A 22,758-nucleotide genomic window follows, 5' to 3' on the forward strand; every position below is an offset into this window, starting at 1 on the left:
CTAAGATGAGGCTCAGAAGGGGGCTCATCAAAAAAGAAAACTATGATTGATAAGTGAAATCTGCCTTGGGCAAGGAAGGGACGTGTCCTGTAAGTGCGAGGGACTTTCCGTTCCCGATACACTGACTCCCTGGGAATGGTTGACCTTGTGGCTTTGATTTTCATTTCTTTCCAGGTGGAAGGATCATTTACTTTATTCTGAGAAGAATGTTTTAGACACCACTTAAGTAATCTAGCTCTCCTCCCCACTTCTAATGAGGTTCAATTGATGTTCTCGTTCCCGAATAGTAGCACATTCGGGCTGCTGTCATTGGTAGGTAGTTCCTCTTAGCACAGGGGTAAGAATGACACCTGTCGTTGCGGGGGCGGGGGAGGTAAAGGGGTGAGTTAGACTCCTGTTGTCTTAGGAAGAGTAGGCTCGGTGCCCAATCTTGTATTTACATACACAGTTTTTAGAAGGTCCTTCATGCATTCCACTCCACCCCTGTGTGGGTGTTTTTCTATATAGATTTCTGGATGTTTTACATTTCAGTTCAGAATAAAATTACTAAAGCATATTGTGTGTGTATACACCCTTTTTTTTTTTTTAAGATTTTATTTATTTGACAGAGACATCACAAGTAGGCAGAGAGGCAGGCGGTTCGGGGGTGGGGGTGGGGTAGAAGCAGGCTGCCCACCGAGCAGAGAGACCGATGCGGGGCTCAATCCCAAGACCCTGAGACCATGACCGGAGCTGAAGGCAGAGGCTTAACCCACTGGGCCACCCAGGCACACGTTTGTGTGTGTCTGGGTCATATGACGGAATGTATTTCTAGTGGGTTGTGATCAGTATAGTTGGAAAGTCACCATTCAGACCACACCCTTTTTATAACCGTGGCACCCTAGGGAATAGAAGAGTTTCCTACTGCTTACTGACTTGGCCTATATCCTCTGTCTCAATAACTTCCAATCCATGTGCTACTTTATTTTAACTGTTCAAATAAAACTCTGGGAGGTGTGAATTTGAGCAGGGGTAGTAAGCAAGGTCTCTTTAAAACGCATTCCGGGGTGCCTGGGTGGCTCGGTGGGTTAACGCCTCTGCCTTCGGCTCGGGTCATGATCCCAGGGTCCAGGGATCGAGCCCCACATCGGGCTCTCTGCTCAGCAGGGAGCCTGTTTCTTCCTCTCTCTCTGCCTGCCTCTCTGCCTACTTGTGACCTGTCTGTCAATAAATAAATAAAATCTTAAAAAAAAACCCAAAAAACAACAACAAAAAAAACCCCCACGCATTCCGCACCTATGGAAGCAAACACAAGTGGTGAGCACTTAGCTTCCTGAATGTGCGGCCCCTGCCACCTCCCCCTCGCTCTGAGAGTCCCCTGTGACTACCGGGATGGCACCAGTTCCCATCCCAAGGGAACCTCGCTCTGTCTGCTTAGTACAAATTCAGGAACAGAGGGGTACTGCCTGGCCATCTTCCATCCGGGAGAGCAGCCCCCTTCGAATTCCTGGGACCACACACAGCTTCCATCTTAGAGCCCCTTGTGACTCCCACCAGCGTTCCGGGAGCTGAGGCCGTTGTCATCTCCCAGCCGCCTGTGGAGAAAAGTAAGCAGAGCTTTCAGTGGCCAGCGACGTAGGTGACCAGATGTTATTTTGGGGTCACCATCACTAGATTTATAAAAGCCATATGTCCGGCCCACCTAAAGACAAAACAGATTGAAGTTGAAGGGGCCAAGGAACACAGGTCACCTGGCCAGCAGGCCCAGCTCCCGTGTCCTTCACGGCCATGAGCTGGAGGCCAGGATCCACACTGATCCACACTGGGGATCCACACTGAGCAGGAGCGTGGGAAGGGGGCTGCCTGGGGCCCTGGGATCTCACCTTCTACAGACTTCTGCTGTTAGAAAAAACGTAACAGATACGTGTTTAGATGATGTGGCGAGAAAACACAAAAAAGGAAAATAGCACTTCAGTAGCTTTAAGGAATGGAATGGGGTCAGACACCCAAGTGTTCAGTAGACCGGCGCAGGGGGGGCGGGGCGCCCTTCGCTGGAACAGTCTGTGGCTCCCGCGTGATACCGAGTCGGGGAGTGCGGGCCTCGCGCTTACTGCGCTTCAGAGACTCTATTCCTTTTGCTAAGTATCCACTTAGTAACGGGGGTAAGGTTTTCTGGAGAAATGGGACACGCATGATTTTGTGGTAAATTTTTAAAACAGTAGTCATTTCTTTCATGTGCTGGGAGTCCGTTCTAAAGAGGTAATGGCTGCGCCTCGGCTTCCAGGTGACATGGAAAGTCCTAACGACTGTCGCGTGCCGCGCGTCACCCACCGCCCTCCGCTCCTTCCCGGCTGCTTCTGGGGCAGCTGTTGCTCCGAGGTCCTCGGTACTAAGTTTTTCCCCTGGAGGTTCTTCGTTAAAGGACCTTGAGTGACCTTGGCCCTGGCTTCTTTGCCCTTGTGCCTGCGGTGAACGGGAAGGTGGGCCGAGCAGGGACAGCAGCTCTGGGCCGCGCGTCTGGTGCAGAACGTGCGGGGTCTGCAGTGGGGCCTTGCACGCCGCGGGGCGCGGGGCGCGGGGCCTGGGCGGCTCATCTGGGCCGCGGTCCCGCGCTTTTTCCTGCTCCCTCGAGGCTCCTGCCCCACGGGCTTTCTTCACGTTCTCTCCTATGGCAGTTCCTTCCTTTTTTCTCCAGCTTTTAGATCTCTTCCAAAGTGATCCGCCTGTGTCCCAAGGGTGCTCTATCCCCGCCCTCTCTCCGCGCGCGGCAGCGAGTCCGGGGCGGGCGCAGGCAGCACCCGTGGGAGCGCGCGCCCTCCCTGCGGTCGGAGCCCGAGGACCCCGGGGGCTCCCGATCGGGGCTTCCGCTGCGGTCGCCGGTAGCCACCCTTCGGGCCGTTGTTTTCCTGTTGGTTATGAGAGATGGGTGACCATGAAATACAGTTGAGAAAATGGACCACAGACACACACACGGGTTGGTCACTATTTTTATTTGACTTCGGGTTCCCGTCTCCTGCGCTCGCGTCGTCGTGACAACCGCCCTCTGGTGGGACCCGGTCGCGACCGCGCGGAGGATCCGCCGCCTGCTTCGTCGCAGCACCGGGTGGACAGAGCTGCGGGTCCCCGAGAGCAGACGGGGATGCGCCCCCATTCGCAAAACCTCGCGGGTGGCTTCTCGCGCCGCGGCTCTCCGGCGCCGCTGGGGAGGGCAAGAAGGGAGCCGAGGGGCTCATTAAACACGAAGCGAGGGCGCCTCTCGGTGGCCCAGGTGGACTGAACGGCCGGGCCGGCGACGCGGAGCCTTCTCTGCCCAGTCACTGGCAGGTGCACTGGCAGGTGCAGCGCGAGAAGCTGCGGGCGGGGGAGGGAAGCTCGGCGCCCCCCGCCCTCCCCTCCCAGGGTGAACGGCCGCAGGGGGACAGGAGCTCGGCCTGCAGACCCAGCTTCTTCTACTTGGTGGCACGCTCCTTTCCCGGCCCTCTGCATTAACCTGGGGTTTGTGCACCTCTGCTTTTTCAGTCTCCGTATGTCAGAAACCATTCCGTTTCCATGCAGGAGTTTCCTCTGCACAGCATCCCCGGCCTCGGTTGTGACTCGGATGAGGGCAGTTTGCACCTGTCGCTCCACTGGAGCCTACTGCTCTCACCTCAGAGCCGAGGGGGGTGAAGTGCCGGGGGCCCTCTGTGAACTGTCACGCACCCTTCATGCCGTTTCTCTCGGCACCTACAGCTGTCCTAACTGCCTGTTTTCAAATTTAACAATTAGGTCAGTGACTCTTGATTTATTTTAAAAGTTAATACCAAAGACAGTAATAAGGCCAGGGCGAAATGGTGCCGTCCTAACAGCCCAGTCCCAAAGGAACTTTCCCCCATGTTACACAGAGGACTCCAGCGCTCATAAACACTAGACAGAGCCTTCGGGGTAAGGATTTAAGGATGGGCAGGAGGCAGCTGATGTGTTGGACACCAGAGACGCTCAACAGAGAACAGTCTCCGCTTCAAAATTAAAAACAATTCCCTAGGAGAAATGGAATGCTAATAATCGGTCCTGAATTTTGTAGTGGAATGACCCACTTTGGTTTTCCAAGTGAATGTAATGGAGCTTATGTACTTTTTTCACAAATAATTTTTCTCCCTCACTGTAGAATTGAGATCTGTCATTTATGGTACCTGGGGTTCCTGAAACATTAACATCTTTAAAACTAGGGGGCATCCCATGGAGAGGTTTAAATTTCTGTAAACCAAGGTGAACTCTTGTGGAGCAGTAAGTCAGCAGCAAATGAGTAAATCCGAGGCCCGGCCATAGATACCACTTGCTGGGTTAGGTTTTGATGGCCATGGTCCAGAGGAGCGGGTGGTCCGTCTCTACGGTCACGACACCAGACCCATCATAGGTATTGGAAGTACTGACCAGTGTTCCAAAGCCAAGCATGTTGTTCGCTATAAGAAAACGATAAAACAAAATGTTTATTAGTGAGAGACAACCTTTCTCCAGCGTGGAAGAACTTTGTCAACGGTTAGCAAAAAGCAGGGAAGCCTGTGCTTTGACATAAGCTATATAAGATGTGGAATACGTGAAACAGAGCTTATAGGATTTCAAAACTGAAAGTTTCCATAATTTGCCATAACTGCTCTTCCGGGAGTTAGTTCTTGGCTGTTAACTATTCTGGGATATATGCCATTCTCGGACAAAATTTCATTAAATTTTTAAATTTTTGTTTCATTACCAATTGTAAAATCAAAACCCATTTTGTAATGTGCTACTTAATTCCCTGCCTGGGTGCAGTAATAACTTTTCTTGATGATTGAGAATTAACATTTTACATAAGTTATTAAATTCTACGAAGATGCAGTTTTAGCTTCAAGTCTGAATGATATGGGGCGGAAAGCTAATTACTTCCACAAAAGCATGGGATTTTGGTTATATTTTTCTCATAAATTAAGAAAAGCCAAAATGAGCAAGGCTTGCTTTCTGTAAAATTAATAGGAACTCAAAGGTCGAAGCCAACTTCCAACTGTGAAATCTTGAGGAAGCCATAAGCCCAGCTGTAAAAATGAGGCCCAGAATGAGAGATAATCTTCTAACTACTTAATTATCAAATATCAAAGTAAAAGGTTAGGCGTTAAGTGATATATATGTAATTGGTAAGTAAATTCTAATTCCATGTACGTCGATAGTCCAACAGGTTAGCTGGAGCGAATGCGAGGCATTGAGGCATTAAGCTGACGTAACTTCACTTTCTTTCTTTATTACGTAGGAGCAGTTCCTCAACATGATGGCAAACTCAGGACTGTTCTATACACATTCCATGATAACCAATATTATTCTCGTGGTTAAAATTCAAAGACAAAAAAAAAAAAAAGGAGTCATTTTCCATTACCAAGTCTAAAACTCTGAAGTTACACTTACTGGGGGAATAACTCATTATAATGCTCACTTCCCACTAGGGGGAGCCTGTTATCTTTCCAAGGAAATCTTGAAAAAGCAATTTAAAAATTCAGAGATAGCATTACAGGACAATGGTAATTAGTAATTACCAGTTAACACAGTTTACTTATTAAAACTCAAAGTACTTACTTTTCAGAGTTGTCAGCGCCTTTACTAATGCAAACATCAAGTTATAAGGTAAAACCATACAAGAATACGGAGTGCACCTCAGGCGCATATTACCCTGATATATAATTCAGCATCAGAAGCTCTTGGCTCTTCAATAATTTGGAACTTCTTTGAGATGCAGTTTCCAAATTATACGAATAGGCACACAGATTCACAAAACTAGACACGATTATGTGGATAGTGGGTTAGGTGGTGGTCGTGGATTCAGGACAAAGTCTATCTGGGATCTCTGGGAGAAAGAGGCCTTGGCTCTCCCGGCAACAGTGTGAGCGCTGCAAACCATCTATTCATAAAGACCATTCTGGATGCTCTAGTGGGCCTGCCACCTTCCCAGTGGAGAACAGGACACGTACGCACAACCACCTGGGTTTGACACACGCATTTTAAGATTCTGCAAGCTGATTGCAATCCTGGCTTTACATAGGCTCAAAGGACAAGAGCACGAAATTATTTCTCTAGTTTGTAGTTGCATATAAATTCCTTTCTGCTTTTCCGTAGGTAGACTATCAATTTTGGATTATTGGGACTAGACCCTTAGGAGACAGATATATATCTAAGTGTCTCTCTCTCTCTCTGCGTTTCCCTGACAATACTTAGTGGGGAAAGAATAAACACAGTTTTCCTCTCACGAGAGTCCCTCCTCACCACCTGATTCAACTCTAGTCACCGCCCAAAGACCCAACCTCCAGACACCACCACCCTGGGGCTTATGGCTGCCACATAAGACTTTTAGGGGACGCATTCAGTGTGTAGCAGTACAACCAGAATTAAAGGAGGGTTACAATTAAATACATTTGCGAATCTCCCAACTTTATGGAGATTACAACAAAATGATAGAAAACTAAGATGAATAAGCTAAAATACAAAATCATGAATTTTAACTTACTGTCTCACTGCAGTTATCTTGGAGTATATTCCTTTCAGTCAAAGAATCATGCTTTTCAAGCAAACAGTAAAGTCCTCATATAAGAAAAAAAAGTTTTTTTTTTTTTTTAGGAAAATAGTTGGCATTATGATTGAACTCTCTCTACCCCAAATGTTGGAGGGTCAATTGTAAAGTAAAATGACAAGACTGGCAGAGAGACAACTCCGCACAGATGGGAAAACAAATTATTTTCTTCCAGTTCTAATGCAATATATTGATGCACACAGCTTAATGACTTGACATATCTATGTACTAGCAAACGGTTATCACATAAATTTAGTTAACGTGTATTGCAACTTTTTCCCCTTGTGATGAGAACTTTTAGAATCTACTCTTGCCAACCTTCAAACATTCCCTACGGCACTGCTGGCTACATTGATCGTGTACACTATATGCCCAGTACTGCCCGCTCTTAGAACCAGAAGTCTGTACCCCCTTCCCTTACTTCCCCCCACCACTGTGCCCCTGGCTACAAAGTAGCAGGTTTTCTGTGAGGCTTTAGATTCCTCGTATCAGTGAGATCACACAGTATTTGTCTTCCTCTGTCTGACTCACTGCAGGTAACATACTGACCTCAAAGTCTAATCGTGTTGCTGCAAATGGCAGGATTTATGGCAGAATCATATTCCTGTGTGTGTGTGTGTGTGTGTGTGTGTGTGTGTGTTTGCGCGCGCACACTTCTTTATCCTTTCATCTACTGATAGACACGAGGTTGTTTCCCTTTCTTGGCTCTTGTGAATAACGCTGCTAGAGAACATGGTGCGCCACTTCTCGGCAACATGTGTCCTCGTTTTCTTCAGATGGTCCCAGAAGTGCAACTGCGGGGTCGTAGGGTGGTTCTAGTTTTAATTTTGGGGGAATCTCCATAGTCTGTTCCAAAGTGGCTATACCAACTTATATTCCCATCAGCAGCATACCCAGGTTCTCTTTTCTCTAAGACTGTGCCAGCCTGTGTTGTTTTTGTCTTTTGGAGGACAGCCATTCTATGAGGTGTAAGGCGACAGCTCGTTGCTGTCGTTGAGTTGCGTTTCTCTAGCGATGAGCGATGCTGAGTGCCTTTTCAGGCACCTGTTGGTCATTTGAATATCTTCTTTGGAAAAACGTCTGTTCGGGTACTTTGGCCATTTTTCAACTGGATTATTTGCTTTTTTTCTTTTTTTGCTCATGAATTTTAGGAGTTCTTTATATATTTTCAATATTAACTCCTTATCAGATATACAGCTTGCAAATATTTTTTTCTCCTTTTCACATATAGGTTGTCTTTTCTTTTTGTTGATTGCTTCTTTTGTTGTGTGGACGTTTTTGTTTGACAGAGTCGCACTTATTTATTTTTTAATTTGTTGCTTGTGCTTTAGCTGTCTTATCAAAACATCATTGCCAAGACCTGTGTCAAGACAACTTTTCCCCTAGGTTATTTTCTAGGATTTTTATGTCTTCAGGTTTCATGTTTAAGTCTTTATTCTATTTGAGTTAATTATTTTTAAAGATTTTATTTATTTATTTGACAGACAGAGATCACAAGTAGGCAGAAAAGCAGGCAGAGAGGGGTGGGAGGAAGCAGGCTCCCCGCTGAGCAGAGAGCCCGATGCGGGGCTCGATCCCAGGACCCTGGGATCATGACCCGAGCCGAAGGCAGAGGCTTTAACCCACTGAGCCACCCAGGTGCCCCTATTTGAGTTAATTTTTGTGAGTGGTTCAAGAGGAGTCTAGTTTCATTCTCTCACATATGAAAACTCCATTTTCTCAGTATTGCTTATTGAAGAGATAGTCTTTTCTCAATTGAGTGTTCTTGGATCCCTTAGCAAGTTTTCTTTTTTTTTTTTTTAAGATTTTATTTATCTGAGAGAGAATGAGTGAGAGAGAGCAGCAAGCAGACTCCCCAAGGAGCTGGGAGTCTGATGCAGGACTCAATTCTGGAAGTCCGGGATCATGACCTGAGCTAAAGGCAGTTGCTCAACCAACTGAGCCACCCAGGCGCCCTCCCTTAGCAAGTATTAGTTGATTGTATAGATGAGGGATTTATTCTGAACTCTGGATTATGTTCCATTGGTTCATGTATATTTTTTTTATACCAGTAACATACTGTTTTGATTACTACAGCATTATTATACAGTTTGAGGTCAGGAATTGAGATGCCTCCAACTTTGTTTTTTCCTCAAGATTATTTAGCTATTCAGGGTCTTCTGTAGTTCCATACAAATTTTAGGATTTTTTTTTTTAACTTTTGTAAAATATGCCATTGGAACCTTGATAGGAATTGTAGTAAATGTATAGATGGTTTTGGAAAGTATGGACAGTTTAACAATATTCTTCCAATCCATGAACGTGGAATATCTTTCCATTTGTGTCTTACTTGATTTCTTTCGTTAATGTCTTATAGTTTTCAGTGTAGAGATCTTTGACCTCTTTGAGTAAATTTACTAAGTATTTTATTGCTTTTGATGCTATTATAAGTGGGATCATTTCCATCTTTTTCAGATAACTCATTGTTAGTATACATAAACACCATTGATTTTTGTATGTTAATTTTGTAACCTGTACCTTTGCTGAATTGTTGATCTGTTTGTTTTGGTACAGCTGTTAGGATTTTCTGTATATAAAATCATATCATCTGAAAATAGTTTTATTTCTTCTTTTCTAATTCTGATGCCTTTTATTTTGCCTAACTACTCTGGCTATGATTTCCAGTACTGTGTTAAATAGGAGTGGTAAAAGCTGGCACCCTTGTCTTCTTCCTGACCTTACAGGAAAGGCTTTCAAACTTTCACCATTAAGTATGATGTTAGGTGTGGGTTTGCCATATATAGCCTTTACTATATGGAGGCATGTTCTTTCTATACATTTGTTATCATAAATGGATGTTGACTTTATCATGAATGGATGTTGAATTTTGTCAAACGCTTTTTCTGTCAAAAAATTTTTGTCAAAAAAATTTTGTCAAACGCACCTGTCAAAATTTTTGATCATTATTTTTCTATTAGTGTGATGTATCATGTTTATTGACTTGTGTATGTTGAACCATCCTCAGATCCCAGAGATAAATACCATTGATTATGGTGAATAAGCCTTCTAATGTGCTGTTGAGTTCAATTTGCTAGTAATTTCGTTGAAAATTTTTGCATCTGTATGTGTCAAGGTTATTGGCCAGTAGTCTTCTTGTAGTATCCTTATCTGGCTTTTGTATCAGGATAATGTTGGCCTCATAAAAGGAACTGGAACTGTTTCTACCATCTCAAGTTTGAAAAGGATTGGCACTAATTCTTTAAATGTTTGGTAAAATGCACCGGTGAAGCTACCTGGTCCTGGGCTTTCATTCATTGGGAGATATTTCATTACTGATTCAAGCTCATTCATCTGTTCAGATTTTCTATTTTTTCCTAACTCAGTCTTGGTCGGGTATATGTTTGTATGAATTTTTCCATTTCTTTGCAGTTGTCTAGTTTGTTGGTGTAGTTTTCATATAATCTTTTGTATTTTGGTGGTTTAGTTGGAATCTTTTTTGTTTATAAATTTTGTTGATTTGAATCCTCTCACGTTCATTAGACTACATAAAGATGTCAATTTTATCTTTTCATAGAAACAACTCTTAGTTTTTTTAAAAAAAGTTTTCCTTTTCTGTATTTCATTTTCTAATCTTTGTTTCCATTCCAATCTTTTCTTCCTCTGCAAACTTTGAGCTTAGTTTGTTCTTCCTTTTCAAGACCCAAAGGTGTAAAGCTGGTTATTTGAAATCTATTTTCCTTTTTATAATTTTTTAAAAATTTTAAAATTTAGGATTTTTTTTTAACTTTTGTTTTATAATTTTTTAAAAATTATAATTTTTTATAATTTTATAAAAATTTTTATAAATTTTTTAAATTTATAATTTTTTAAAAATTTTAAAAAAGATATATTCATTTGAGAGAGAGAGAGAGAGACAGAGCACAGGGAGAGGGAGAAGCAGACTCCCCGCTGAGTTGGGAGCCTGATGCGGAGCTGGATCCCAGGACCTGGAGATCATGACCTAAGCCAAAGGCAGATGCTTAAGCATCTGAGCCACCCAGGAGTCCCCAAATCTATTTTCTTAATGTTTGCATGATAGCTATGAACTTCACTCTAGAACTGCTTTTGTTGTATCCTGTAAGGTTTGGTATATTGGGTTTCAAGATACTTTTAAAATTCCTCTTCAACCCATTGGTTGTTCAAGAGAATATTTAAGTTCCATGTGTTCATGAATTTTCCAGTTTTCCTCGTGCTAGTGATCTTTAGTTTCATACCACTGTGGACAGAGAGGAAAACTGGTATTTCATTTTTCTTGAATTTGCTAAGACTTGTTTTGTGGCCTAACATAGGATCCTGAAGAATGTTCTGCGTGCTGGCTGTGTTCCCTGCCTGTGCGACTGGAGGTTGGGCGCCACAGTTGTGTGGATCTGTTGGTCAGGCTTCCTAGGCAGTTAGGACTACTAACTGCTATTCTCAGGAACAGGCATGGTTATAAAATCAGCTTTCCTGGTTGGGCAGGGCAGCAGAACAGGGGCTAACGCCATAATGGCTTGTTGTTTGGGGACTCAAATCAGGCAGGACTGTGTACCATCTCTGGCCAGATGGGATTGCCAGCTCTGCTCTGCAGATGGTGAGAGCCACTGGCTATGTGCTTGGCTCACGTGCCACTGGAAGCAGGGCTGCAGGATGGATGACCGGGCTTCCCCTGTGCTTTGGTTAGGTGCCCTGGGTGGGTGGGCAGAAGGCTGTGTTCAGCAGTGGTCAGGGCTACAAATTAGTTTTCCTGCTTAGGGGGTTTGCTGTAGATGCCCCGAGGCTGGCAAGGCTCTTTTCTGCAGGCCAAACGAGCCCTGGTCTTGGCTCTGCAGGTGGGAAGGGCCGCTGGCTAGGCTCTCCCCGCAAGTGCTGCTTAACTGGGATTACAGGATGGGCTGTGCACATTCCTGGGAGCTATGGCTGGATGTCCTGTTAGGTAGGGAGAAAGGTAGGACTATAGATTAGTTTCCTGAGTTGGTTGGGGCCATAGAATAGGTCCCAGAACCTGTAAGTCTCTTGTTTGGAGATCCAATCAGGCAGAATTCTGTACCAAGCTCCCTGGCCATGGGGTTACCTTTCTGTTTCTGCTTATAGGCAGCTTGAGTGCTGCTGGGCTAAATAGTTTTGCAGCGGCTCAGGCCAGGCTTCTTGCACTGGGAGCTACACTCAGCAGCAGGAAACCCTATGAATTAGCTGTCCTGCCCAAGCAGAGCGTCTGAACTGGTTCCAAGGCTGGTACGGCTCATGCTCTGTGGCCCCATATCAGGACGGATCAGTGCTCCACCAAGTTCCTGGTCAGACTGGGCTACAATCTTGACTCTGCAGGTAAGCAAAACCATTGGCTGAGGTTTCTACTCGAATGCTGCTAGGAGGGGAAACTCGGTCTTCCAGGATCCAAAGGGGCTGCTATAAACGGTTCCCCTTTGCCATCACCATCTCCTCCCCAATGCCCAGGCCGCACAAACGATTCCCTCTTGAGGTAAGACCTGAGTTTGGGTCTCTCGAGAAGGGACCCACTTCCCTGCTGGAGAAACTAGAGGTCTTCTTGGAGCAGGGCTGTGCTGGCCTGGGCAAGGTGTGGCGTGGTTGGCATGGCCACTCTTCTTGCCCTTCCGGTGCAGCCCGTCTTGGTCTTTGTGCTTGAGGCTCACCCCCGTGTTCTCGGGTTTTTACACTGGTGTCTCCTCTGTGGGTGACTGTTGGTTTCTTGTGAACCGAAGTCGGGAATGACCGAATGACCTGTGTTGCCCCCTCGATGCCATCGGTCTCTCAAAATCTACCCCAGAGAACTTGTCCAAAACCTTGGCTCGCATAACACTTAGGTTCAATTCAGCATTTAGCCGATAGAGATGTCAGCCCCAGCCCCTTTGTTTGCAGAGAGTAGAATTAACCATCATTCTAAGATAACCAGTCGTTCAGATCAAGTCCTGTTTTAACTAGAGACAAGAATAAAAGTTACAGCTTTGTGTAAGATGACAGGAAACCATCTCACATGTGATAAACATGACCTAAAATTGCTTGCTTTGTCGGAATGGCTCTCATCAGTTGCTTGAAGGGCAGCTGTGGCGTAACAACAACACTGGCCGACGAGTGCTGGTTACGCTCCTGTTCCAGTGAAATGTGATACTTGGTATGTTAGAGAAGACAGAAGCACAGCCTCACTTTTGGGTTTTCAGGTTTTAGAGAGAAATAGAAGTACTTAAAAATAAGAATAACATTAACGTAGATTTTAGAATTTTCATCCATTATCTCAAACTGTTTCCTTTCCCAAAGGTAAGGATGAGAGGTAGGCACTTAATACTCTGTTGCTTTTGATGACATCCTACCAGCTTTTGTCTAAAGCTGGAAAGACTGAGGACTATACAGTAGAAGCTGGCAAAGTGGTGGAACTTAAATTATTCAACCCTTCTTGCGTCATAGGAGGCTAAGTAGGGCCCTTTGTCCTGGTGTCTTGCCTGCCCTCCCCCTGCAAACCGACTCAGCGGGGCTGTGGCTCCTTCAAGCTGACGGATGGTGCAAAAGAACATGAGGGGAGTCTTTGGATGCTTTAAAGCACTGGGAAGCAGGAGTGGGAAGGATTTGCTCCCTCTGCTCCTGGGTGACTGTTCTGCTCAGATACTTTGACAGAGGAGGCATCTCCCTGTCAAAAAAAGTACAAACCCCGTCGTGTGAGGTTAGTCAGTCAGGCCTAGGTTCAGACATTGGCTCTACCATTGACTTGCTCTGTGATCTCAGTTTTCTCATCTGTAACATGTGGATAAGAATATCTTCTTCACAGAGAAGCCGTGTGAATTACCTAGCCAAAAACCCAACACGTGATAAGTATTAAAGAAATTTTCAACTTCTTTGCTTGTTTCTGTCAGTGAAGTAGGTCAACGTGTCCTTTCTCCACATTAGTAATCTTTTAAAACGAAAGAGAGAGGTTGCCATGATTTGAACGACCAGCAAATGCCTTACTTCAAGTGATTAGTTTGTAGCCAACTGAGCAGGTTTATGATGAGATCAACTCTGCCGGGCTGGTAAATCATTTGTTTTCATAGGTATTTACTGTGTTATCTTCTTTGTGGGACACTAGATAGAGCTAGACACGGGTATGTATACAGTCAAGCCCAGCAGAGCGGACAGAAGCATGGGGCGGGGGCCGGTGAGGCTGGGGCCAGGGTGCGCTGCACATGCAAGCAGCCGCTGAGTCCTGGGGTGTGGGCCGTGTCGCACGCACCCACACAGGCTGCGAGCATGTCCTGGCTGCCGACAGTGGTTATCTTGTAGGAATGAGTAAGTGAATTATAAAAAAGATAATGCCGACATTTCTTAAAGAAAATGAGTGAGTCAGAGAAGGGAGAATGAGCTTTGCCCGGGAGATGCCATGCAAAGAGGCGACACTTGGGATCGAGGCGCTCTCACCACCTGAGCACTTGCAAGCACCATGTGCTCGAGGGACAGCAGGTTTTCAGTGTACAGATGAGGAAAATGAAGTTCAAAGGTTAAGTCCACAGGCTGTGATGATAATGACAGTGGTTAGACACATGTCACCAAGGGAGGTTAAGGCAATTCTTTGAAGAGCTTTTAAAAGCGAATTGAGGCTGCTCTTGTTTTCCCCGAGGTAGGGAGCTGTCGGCAGCCCGGCGGACTAGAGTAGGTGGGCGATGCCATGAAAGGGTGGAAGCCACGCTAAGCCTTAAATGACGGCCATATATGCCCGCAGACAAAGTGTGATGAACGCCCCACGATGGATCTTGAGGTTCCCCACCATTCTGGCACATTACGTCAAGTTCTGGGAGTGCAGTTAGATGTACTAGACATTATCACTGACTATCTCAGACGTGATGGCACCGCTGTATGCTCTGCCTTCATCATTTACTCTCTGGAGATGCTTAGCTGATTCGAAGAAATGCTATATTAAGAAAATACAACAGATTTCATCAGCAGAAAAAGCGAATGATACTGCCTCTGAAATCAGTTCACTAGCATCGGTCTTTACTATTTTAATGATTTGAACTACATATTTAAAAGAGATATTTACAGACAGGCATGTTAGGCAAACTTTGGATTTTAATTTACCCTTTCCTAATACTAATATCTTTCCCGAATTCGTATTTTAAAGTTGTTTCCTATAAAATGGCATTTATACTTAGGGTTCTTTCCTTTAAGGCAGAAACTCAAACTAGCCCCAGTGTAGAGCTGGAAAAACCTGCCTTCCATGTATATTTACTGGGATCTTAAAAAAAAAATACAAGCTGGAGAGCATCTGTATAGAAAGACATCCAATTATCTCTATCAGCCCTGTTGAACAGAATTATGTGATCCAAATATCTAACTTTTAATTTTCCAGAAGCCACATTAAAAAAGTAGAAACAGATAAAATATTTATATATAAACACACGGGTTATTTTTGTTGAGATATAATTGACATATAACATTAGTTTCAGATATACTACATCATGATTCAATATATGTATATACTGAGGATCGATCACCTGTCTTCTCTTTGTATATTCTTGGCTCCTTTTTCATAATCTAATTGACCATATATGCGCAGGTTCATTTCTGGGCTCTCTGGTTCCACTGGCCTGTTTTTATGCCAACAACACGGTGTTTAATTAGTGGAGCTTTGTGATACAGGTTGAAATCAGAAAACATGATGCCTTCAGGTGTGTTGTTCTTTATCAAGATTGCCATGGCTGTTCGGAGTTTTCTGTGGTTTCATACAGATTTTAGGATTGTTCTATTTTTTGTGAAAGATGCCTTTGGAATTTTGGTAGGGATTGCACTGATCTATATAGATTGCTTTGGGTTATATGGACATTGTTAATTCTTCCAATCCATGAGCATGACATATCTTTCCATTTGTGTCTTTTTCAATTTCTTTCATCAAAAATATTATCATTTTTAGTGTATAGGTCTTTTATCTCCATTAAATTTTTTACATGTATTCTTTTTGATGCAATTGTAAATGGGGTTTAAAAAAAATTCTCTGATGGTTTGCTGTTAGTGTATAGAAATCCAACAGATTTTTCTATGTTAATTTTGTATCCTGCAACTTTACTGAATTCTTTTATTAGCTGCAACCCTTTTTCTTTTAATAGTTTTTAGGATTTTCTTTATATAGTGTCATGTCATCTGCAAAGAGGGACAGTTTTACTTCTTCTTCACCATTTCAGATGCCTTTTATTTCTTGCTCCTGTCTAATTGCCTTCGCTAAGACTTCTGATACTTTAAGTGGGACTAGGCCACTTTATATTCATATAATCATATATACATAATAATGTATATAAAACATAATATCTAAAATATTGCCATTTTAACACGTTATCCATATAAGAAATTATTACTTAGATATTTACATCCCCTTTTTATAATAAGCCTTTGAACCTGCTGTGTATTTATAGCATACATCAATTCGAACAAGTCAGTCATAAGTGTTTAACAGCCTCATGGGGCTAGTGGCTACCATATTGCTTGGACAGTGCAGCTCTAGGTTACTGAAGCAGAAACCATACTTATGAATCAGGTATCTGTTTTCTCAGGGAACATTTATCACCGGACTGATTCATCTGCAGATATGTATTCAGAGTCTCCGGTTATAAAGGGACTAGTAAATTCAAGTGAGCACATCAAGTCATTTCCAATAATTTCAACTTATGACAGGAATGGATCAACAGACATTTGGACACTTGGCATATGTTCAGCAGAAAGAAAGACTGAGTCCTCTGCCCTTTAAGTTAAAGGCTGGAAAGATAATAAAACTAGACAAGAAAACAAAAAATGTAAAATCTAAACAAACCTAGCAAAATTACCAATAGAATACATCCTGTGTTCTGCAAGGGACTTAGTAAGTAGACTCCTGCGTGGACGTGTACCACACGGTTTTCTCACTGAACTCCTTACTCCGAGTTTATCACCTGTCGTCCCCACTCCTCTAAATTCCCTAGCCGAGCCGACCATTCCCGCCCGAGAGAACCACCAGGGAGACCTGATTGCTCCTCCCTGCCTGGCCTTCCACCCCCAGTATCTTGGCCTGGCATTAAGGCCTTCCCTCAAATGGCTACTTTCTCCCAAATAAGCCATTGGCCAGCCAGCCCATGCTACCTGTACTCGCTTAATAGATCAGGAACTTCCTACTCCCACCACAAATTTTGATGTTTCCCCTCCTTGTGGAACGTAGCCCATCTTTTCTGTGCTGGCTGTATCCTTTCAATCGGAAGTCAAATTCTAGCCTAGATCGCTGCCTTTGGTTCTCTACCCACTGCAGGCCGAATTAACGATACACACACAGAGAAAGACTTGCGAATGCAGGAGAATGTTAGCAGTTCTAAATCTGGATGGAAGGTATACAGATTTTACTGTTCTCTTCAATTTTTTGATACGTTTGAGGTTTTTTGTTTTTTTTTTTTTTTTTTTTAAATATTAAAGTTCAACGTTAAAGTTTGGGGGAAAGTTAGGAAAAAAGACTAAACCCGTGAAGGAAAGTGCCTTCTCCTTGTTCATTTTAATGCCGTTAGAAGAATCAAATCAAGAAATGCTCCTTGATTTGAAGTGCATTAAAATAAACCCGAACTGAAGAGAACGTGCACTGAATTTAGGAAGCAGCCATGTGGCTTGTGGTATGTGCATTAGTGGCTGCTCGGAAGGCACTACACAGGGATGCTGGGCATACAGACCGTTACGTGGGACAGAGTTCGTCCTTGTCACCGTGCTGAAGCTCACACGGGACAGCATTTACTTATACTTACTGACGCAGGAGAACCTGAAAATTAACCCGAATTATGCCTGATGCCTGGAAAAATGATACTAGCAGACATCTTCCTTGCGATAGCAAGCCCTCCGCTGTGTTTTCTGGTAAAAGTTCTCTCTCCAAACCCTGAAGCCTTCTCCCAAGGTGGGCCTGGTCACCTTCTACCCCGACAACCAGTCCTTTCTTGAACTCCAGCGTCTGAGGAAAGGCTATTCTAATTCTACTTGAAAGTGGTTGTTTCGTCTCCCTCAGAAGTCTCACCTTGCCCTTGGGTGAGGGCTGAAGGTATTAGATGGCTTCTGATGTTCCATTCCTCTTTCGTCTCCACATAGCCCGTGTCTCCACTCAGCCTGCTGTCCCCAAAACAAGTAGACTACGAGAAAATGCCGCAGCTTGGAGGACCCAAGGCTCATTATGCCACTTAGAAAAGGTTTCCCAAGCACTTTCAAATGTTCAGGCTTTTCTAAAACACGTTATTTTTCTTTGTTAAAAAGAATTCCCTAATGTGTTTTATCATTAGCGTGTCCTACTCACAGGGCCTGCAGTTAAAGAGCGCATCAGAACTGCTTTACGACAAAAAGGACAGTCCAAATCCGTAAAATGTGGCCTGTTTAATTACTAATGGTGAAATGAATGATGTTGTGTAGGAATGACCCAGGATTTTCAGTATGGAAATTCCGTATCAGATTTAAATGTGTGCAAAGAAGGGAATGTTAGTCTGTCCAGCAGCTGCTCTGAGCTGATTTATTTTGCTCGACTTCCCTCAACTCCTGGGGCCCTGCCTTGCCTCCTGTGCCACTGGCCTGTCTCCTGAACACACATGCAAGTGTGAGGATTGTGACTGCCTGTGAAAAAGGTGCCCGTCCCTGACAGGGGTTCCATCCCAGTGCACAGCTAGCAGGCGGGAGAACCCTGGGCAAGTCCTTATGTGCTGCTGGCGCCAATGTCATCCCCCAAAACAGAGCTGAACTGCCCACCGCAATATTCTGGCTTTGGCTAAAAGTTCTTCAGGTGACCTTGACATCCATTTGCAAAATACCACTTAGACCTCTCGTTATCTCTGATAGGGCTGCTTGTGGACGTGGATGGGGTAATGCCTGTGACGGTCTTTGACTTCTCCATGAAAGTACTGAAAGTCTGCATTATTATCACCATTTCATCTGCACTGAGGAAGCTTTAAAGTGGCATTCGTTTCTGTCCTTCAGATGGCAACAGAGATGACCGTAAGCACCTCATGCGAACGGAGACAGCATAGAAAAGTAGAGGACAGTAGAATATGTGGAGGTGGTGGTGTGTAATCACTTCATATCCGTCTCAAAGCCACAGGTGACGACATCCGCACAGAATAAGCTAAGGAGACGTAATCTGTGCTCTTTAGAATTTACCAAGCCAAATCAGGTAACCCCAAGCAGACAAATTAAAAAAAAAAAAAAACCCGCAAAAATTATCCTCCAGAAAAGGCACAGCAGCTCTCCTGGGAGGAACAGGGGGTCCTGGAGGCTGTTAGCAGCCGCAGCACCTCTCCCTTACCCCTGCAAGCAGAGACTGGACAAATTTCACGTGTGGGGCTGGAAAAACTGGTGGCACCCCACCCCCCAGAACTGTTTTGAAGAACATTTATTCATTTAAGTGAGATCAGATTAAAGCAGCCTATAAACCAGCTGACTCCTAGCACAGGCATCAGATGACTGTCATCTGTAAAGGGACGGATGCATGTCGGTGAAGGTCCCTGTTGACCTCAGCTGGGTAGGACCTGGGTCACAGCTGTCACCTCGAGCACGGACGGCAAGGGTGGAAACATGGTAATCACCCAGGGCAAAGGCACAGACTGGTTTGTGACATCAGAAAGGCCAAGCCCCACGTGGCCGTGGAAATACAGCTCTAACGGATGAAGGCCTGGAAGTCTACTTCACAGCTGACAGCTGCTGCTCTGGAAGGCCAGCTCAGACAAAAACGCTTTCCGACGTAGTTAAAAATAAATTTCTTACCATTTTTCAATGCCAAGCTAATACAGGTTATATAAGTTTGGTGAATATGATGTAGTGATTAAAGATGAAGACAGTCCAGGATTATAGAGAAAAATGGCTTAATTTAAATAAGTAAAAGAAAAATTGACATGTCACATTATAGACATTGATCACAACTGAAAAAATGTTTATGCATACATTTCAAAAAATAAATGAAATAAAAACAAGAAGAGAATGACATGGATTTTCATGCCAGAAAGAGGAACCATTGAAAAGCCATATACTAAGGGACACCACCTTGGACCAAAGTGCAGAATCACTCTGAGGAAATATTTCCAAATTCTGAACATAAGGTATTTTAACCAGGATATAAGGGTATTTAGATTTTTTTTTAAACTGTCTTATCATATATATTTACACATACCTCCACGCAAAGACACACCAGTATATGAAAAAAAATAAATATTTTCACCACTGACGCAAATTTAGAAAAACCACAGAATGTATTGATAAGTTTCAGGAGTGAAGTTTAAGTATGGTTAGAAGTTGATTCTATCTGTTCCTAGCTGGGAAAAGCTAGTCAGATCGGCTGAGGACTCAGGAGTCCCAGAGTTTACAAAAGCCCATGGAAATGCCTCAGATTCTGGCTTCATCTTGGTAAATGCAGCCAGACCACGTGTTCCTCTGGGGGTGCTGCCTTGCTGATGAAACGTCCACTTCTCTCCAGAAGGCTCCCTGCTGCCTATGCCCCTCTACTGTGCCCTGCTCTGTGCTTTGGCTCGAGCACCTGCCTGTTCCCACCCTCGATCCGAGGGACAGAATGGACACGGGAACTCTGCGGCCTTCACACATGCTCCCATGCTGTATGCTTAACTTCAGCTCCCTTCACAACGGATGAGCTTTCTGACGTCTCTCCCCCTGAAACCGGGGCTCCTAAAAATGAAATCCTGTGGCCACAGTGGCTTTTCACTGCCTTGCCGAAAAATATTTATAGAACAGGAAGAGTAGATGGATATTTACTATCAAGCAGAGTTCATTAAATTATGGGGCTATTTTTAGAACAGAATTTCATTTAGCGAGAGTCTGACCACTGTCTTTTAGGGAAAATAGCATTTGATTTATATCAAATGTTTCAGTATTAACAGATATGATTTGTGACATCAATGGTAATAAAACAGCATCTCAGACTTTGTCCATAAACCCATAAACATATATGCTTGTTCCTACTATATTTCTTCATGACCTATTTTCATTTTTAATCTCCCCTTCCTGATATACAATGATAATATTTCATATTAGGAATAGCTGGCATCTTACTATATGAATATTCTAATGAACCAGAAAATATTAGCCATTCTTAAAAACTAGCTACTTTAATTCATAATTAATAAATTTCACCCTGCTCTGGTTATAATAATCCATTTTTAAATATTCATACCATGGATCCTTTCCTGATGACAGCCTGAACTCTTCTTGCTGAACTTTCTTTGCATTAACTCTTCGCATGCAAAGTTACATATTATCCAGGCCTCAAATTGGTAACTTTTATTTAGCATCTGCTACACCAACTGTGGTGCTGTGGCAGGCAGAGTCTATCTGATACATTACATGATGTCTTTTTCTCTCAGTCAGGCACATGACTTGATGTAACTTGTTCTGTCATAGACTCTTTAATCCGAAAGGGACCTGACTTGTGTCGTCGTCAGTGGTGTGACACAGAGCAATGGAGCCGCTCAGGTGGTAGGTTCAGAGTTCTGGCCACCTGACTTCAGCTTGCTCTGAAACCAAAGTGGCTGGAGGGAACTTGCTGGGGTCTTCACAGCTTCAGAGACTGTGGGCTAAGAACTTCTGGCTGACTGTCCAGCCCTTTACTTCAAGACTGGGAAACCAGTTTAAGATATTTTATCAACTGAAGGACACAAGTCTTCTGCCTTCTGCTATCACAAAGTTAAACCAGCAAACTTAATACCTTGGAAGACCTTCGAGAACTCTTTTTAGACAGGCTAAGCAAAGTTAAATGATTTGAGTTGCACGCCGAATATTTAAATTGCTTGAAAATGTGCCGATGCCACCTATGTTTTTCTAAAGGTTATGAAACAGAAGGGATTCTTGTAGATAGACTGACGTCCTGGACTTTAGACCAGCCACAAAACTGACAGGTTTCTCATCCATCTTCTCTGAGTAGCTACAGAACATGGGACACAATGTGCTTACCTGAAACACTTTGTACTGTATTCTCTTATTTAAAAAAATGCATTGATTCCATTTCTAAAACACTAAAGGAGTGTTTTTCTTGTCAGTGTTAGCCACTGGTAAGTAGTAGTAATAGTCTGAACAAGGAGGAAAGAGAAAATGGTCCAACAGGCTTCCAACTAAGGGGATAGTTCAATACTTGCCTTGTAGAAACATTTTAACAAGAGAATGATTCATGATTTAAATGTGCTTCAAAACTACATTTGCCATTTTAGTAGGTCTTTTTCTCCAATAGCCCTAATATTTAAAATTTTTGAATCAAAAAGGAAGAGTTTAGAAAAACTTGTTCCAAATGTAAACTGCTTTTTAAAACAGTAGTTAATCCTCCATGGCTCTTATAATACGCAATCCAAGAATAGTGCTGTGTTTTAGGATTAGTTAATGTGTCTTATGTGATTTTATAGGTCATAAAAAAATATCAAATCTAAGTAAAAAGCATCCTTTTTTTAAAAATGAAACACTCCTGTATTAATTATCCTGAACCTTATTAGATATCTACCAGGATTGGAGATGTAAGTTCATGACCCTCAAATACAGAGGTTTAATGCACCACTAAATTAATACACAGGTATGCTCTGCAGGCAGAGACATTAAATTTTCAACAGTGCAATTGACTGCGTGTAGTTCAACCTCCAAACACGCTGCTCATGGAGAATGGCAGAAGACATGCTCTGGTATGTGATGTGTGGTACTGGTTCCTCTGATGCGAAGATCAAAGGATCTACTTCCTGTTTGGATGTAGTCAAATCCCAGAGTACAAAGGGTTTACATAGTCTCAGAAACAGGTACAAAGCCAGTTAGGAAATTCAAAGCCAGCAGAGTATTTTCGGGTCTAAGATCCTCCAGTATATGCTAATTTATGACATTTACCGTTAGAGAGAGAGTGGTAATTAAAATGGGAAAGAGAAAAAAACTGCACCTTTAATAAAGGTCTCTTTTTTTGTAAAGGTTTTAGCCAAATTTCTGTTGGGCCCACTAAATTTTAAGATGCTCGACGTCTCTGACCCTGTGTACCCCACCCTTGAATTTTTTTTAAACACAAAAATTTTTTAAAAAGCCCTAAGTAGTGTAATCTACAACAGATATTCACATGCTTTATTATGTAAGAGTAACTCTGAGGGACAGAGAGGGAAGTTGAATGTATATAGTCTGAAAAAGATTCTTAAAATTGCAATTGCATTAATCTCCTTTTAAGTATAAAATTACTGTGAAAATCAGACATTAAGGGTGATCTTTTTATGTTTATTAAAAAGAGTCTTGAGTTT

General features: G+C 43.3%; 1 protein-coding gene across 1 annotated transcript in view; it reads right to left on the reverse strand.

Annotated features, from left to right (window-relative positions):
- Positions 1-2,954: 2,954 nt before the first annotated feature.
- TPK1 (thiamin pyrophosphokinase 1) overlaps positions 2,955-22,758 on the reverse strand; it is a 335,576-nt gene continuing 315,772 nt past the window's right edge. Inside the window, exon 9 of the mRNA XM_045063116.1 lies at positions 2,955-4,418. Within this exon, the coding sequence (XP_044919051.1) occupies positions 4,300-4,418 (119 nt within the window). The 3' untranslated portion in view covers positions 2,955-4,299. The remainder of the gene's footprint in view (positions 4,419-22,758) is intronic.

This window comes from Mustela putorius, unplaced genomic scaffold, assembly GCF_011764305.1.
Source record: "Mustela putorius furo isolate JIRA1106 unplaced genomic scaffold, ASM1176430v1.1 tig00003845_pilon_pilon_pilon, whole genome shotgun sequence".
Lineage (NCBI taxonomy): Eukaryota > Metazoa > Chordata > Mammalia > Carnivora > Mustelidae > Mustela > Mustela putorius.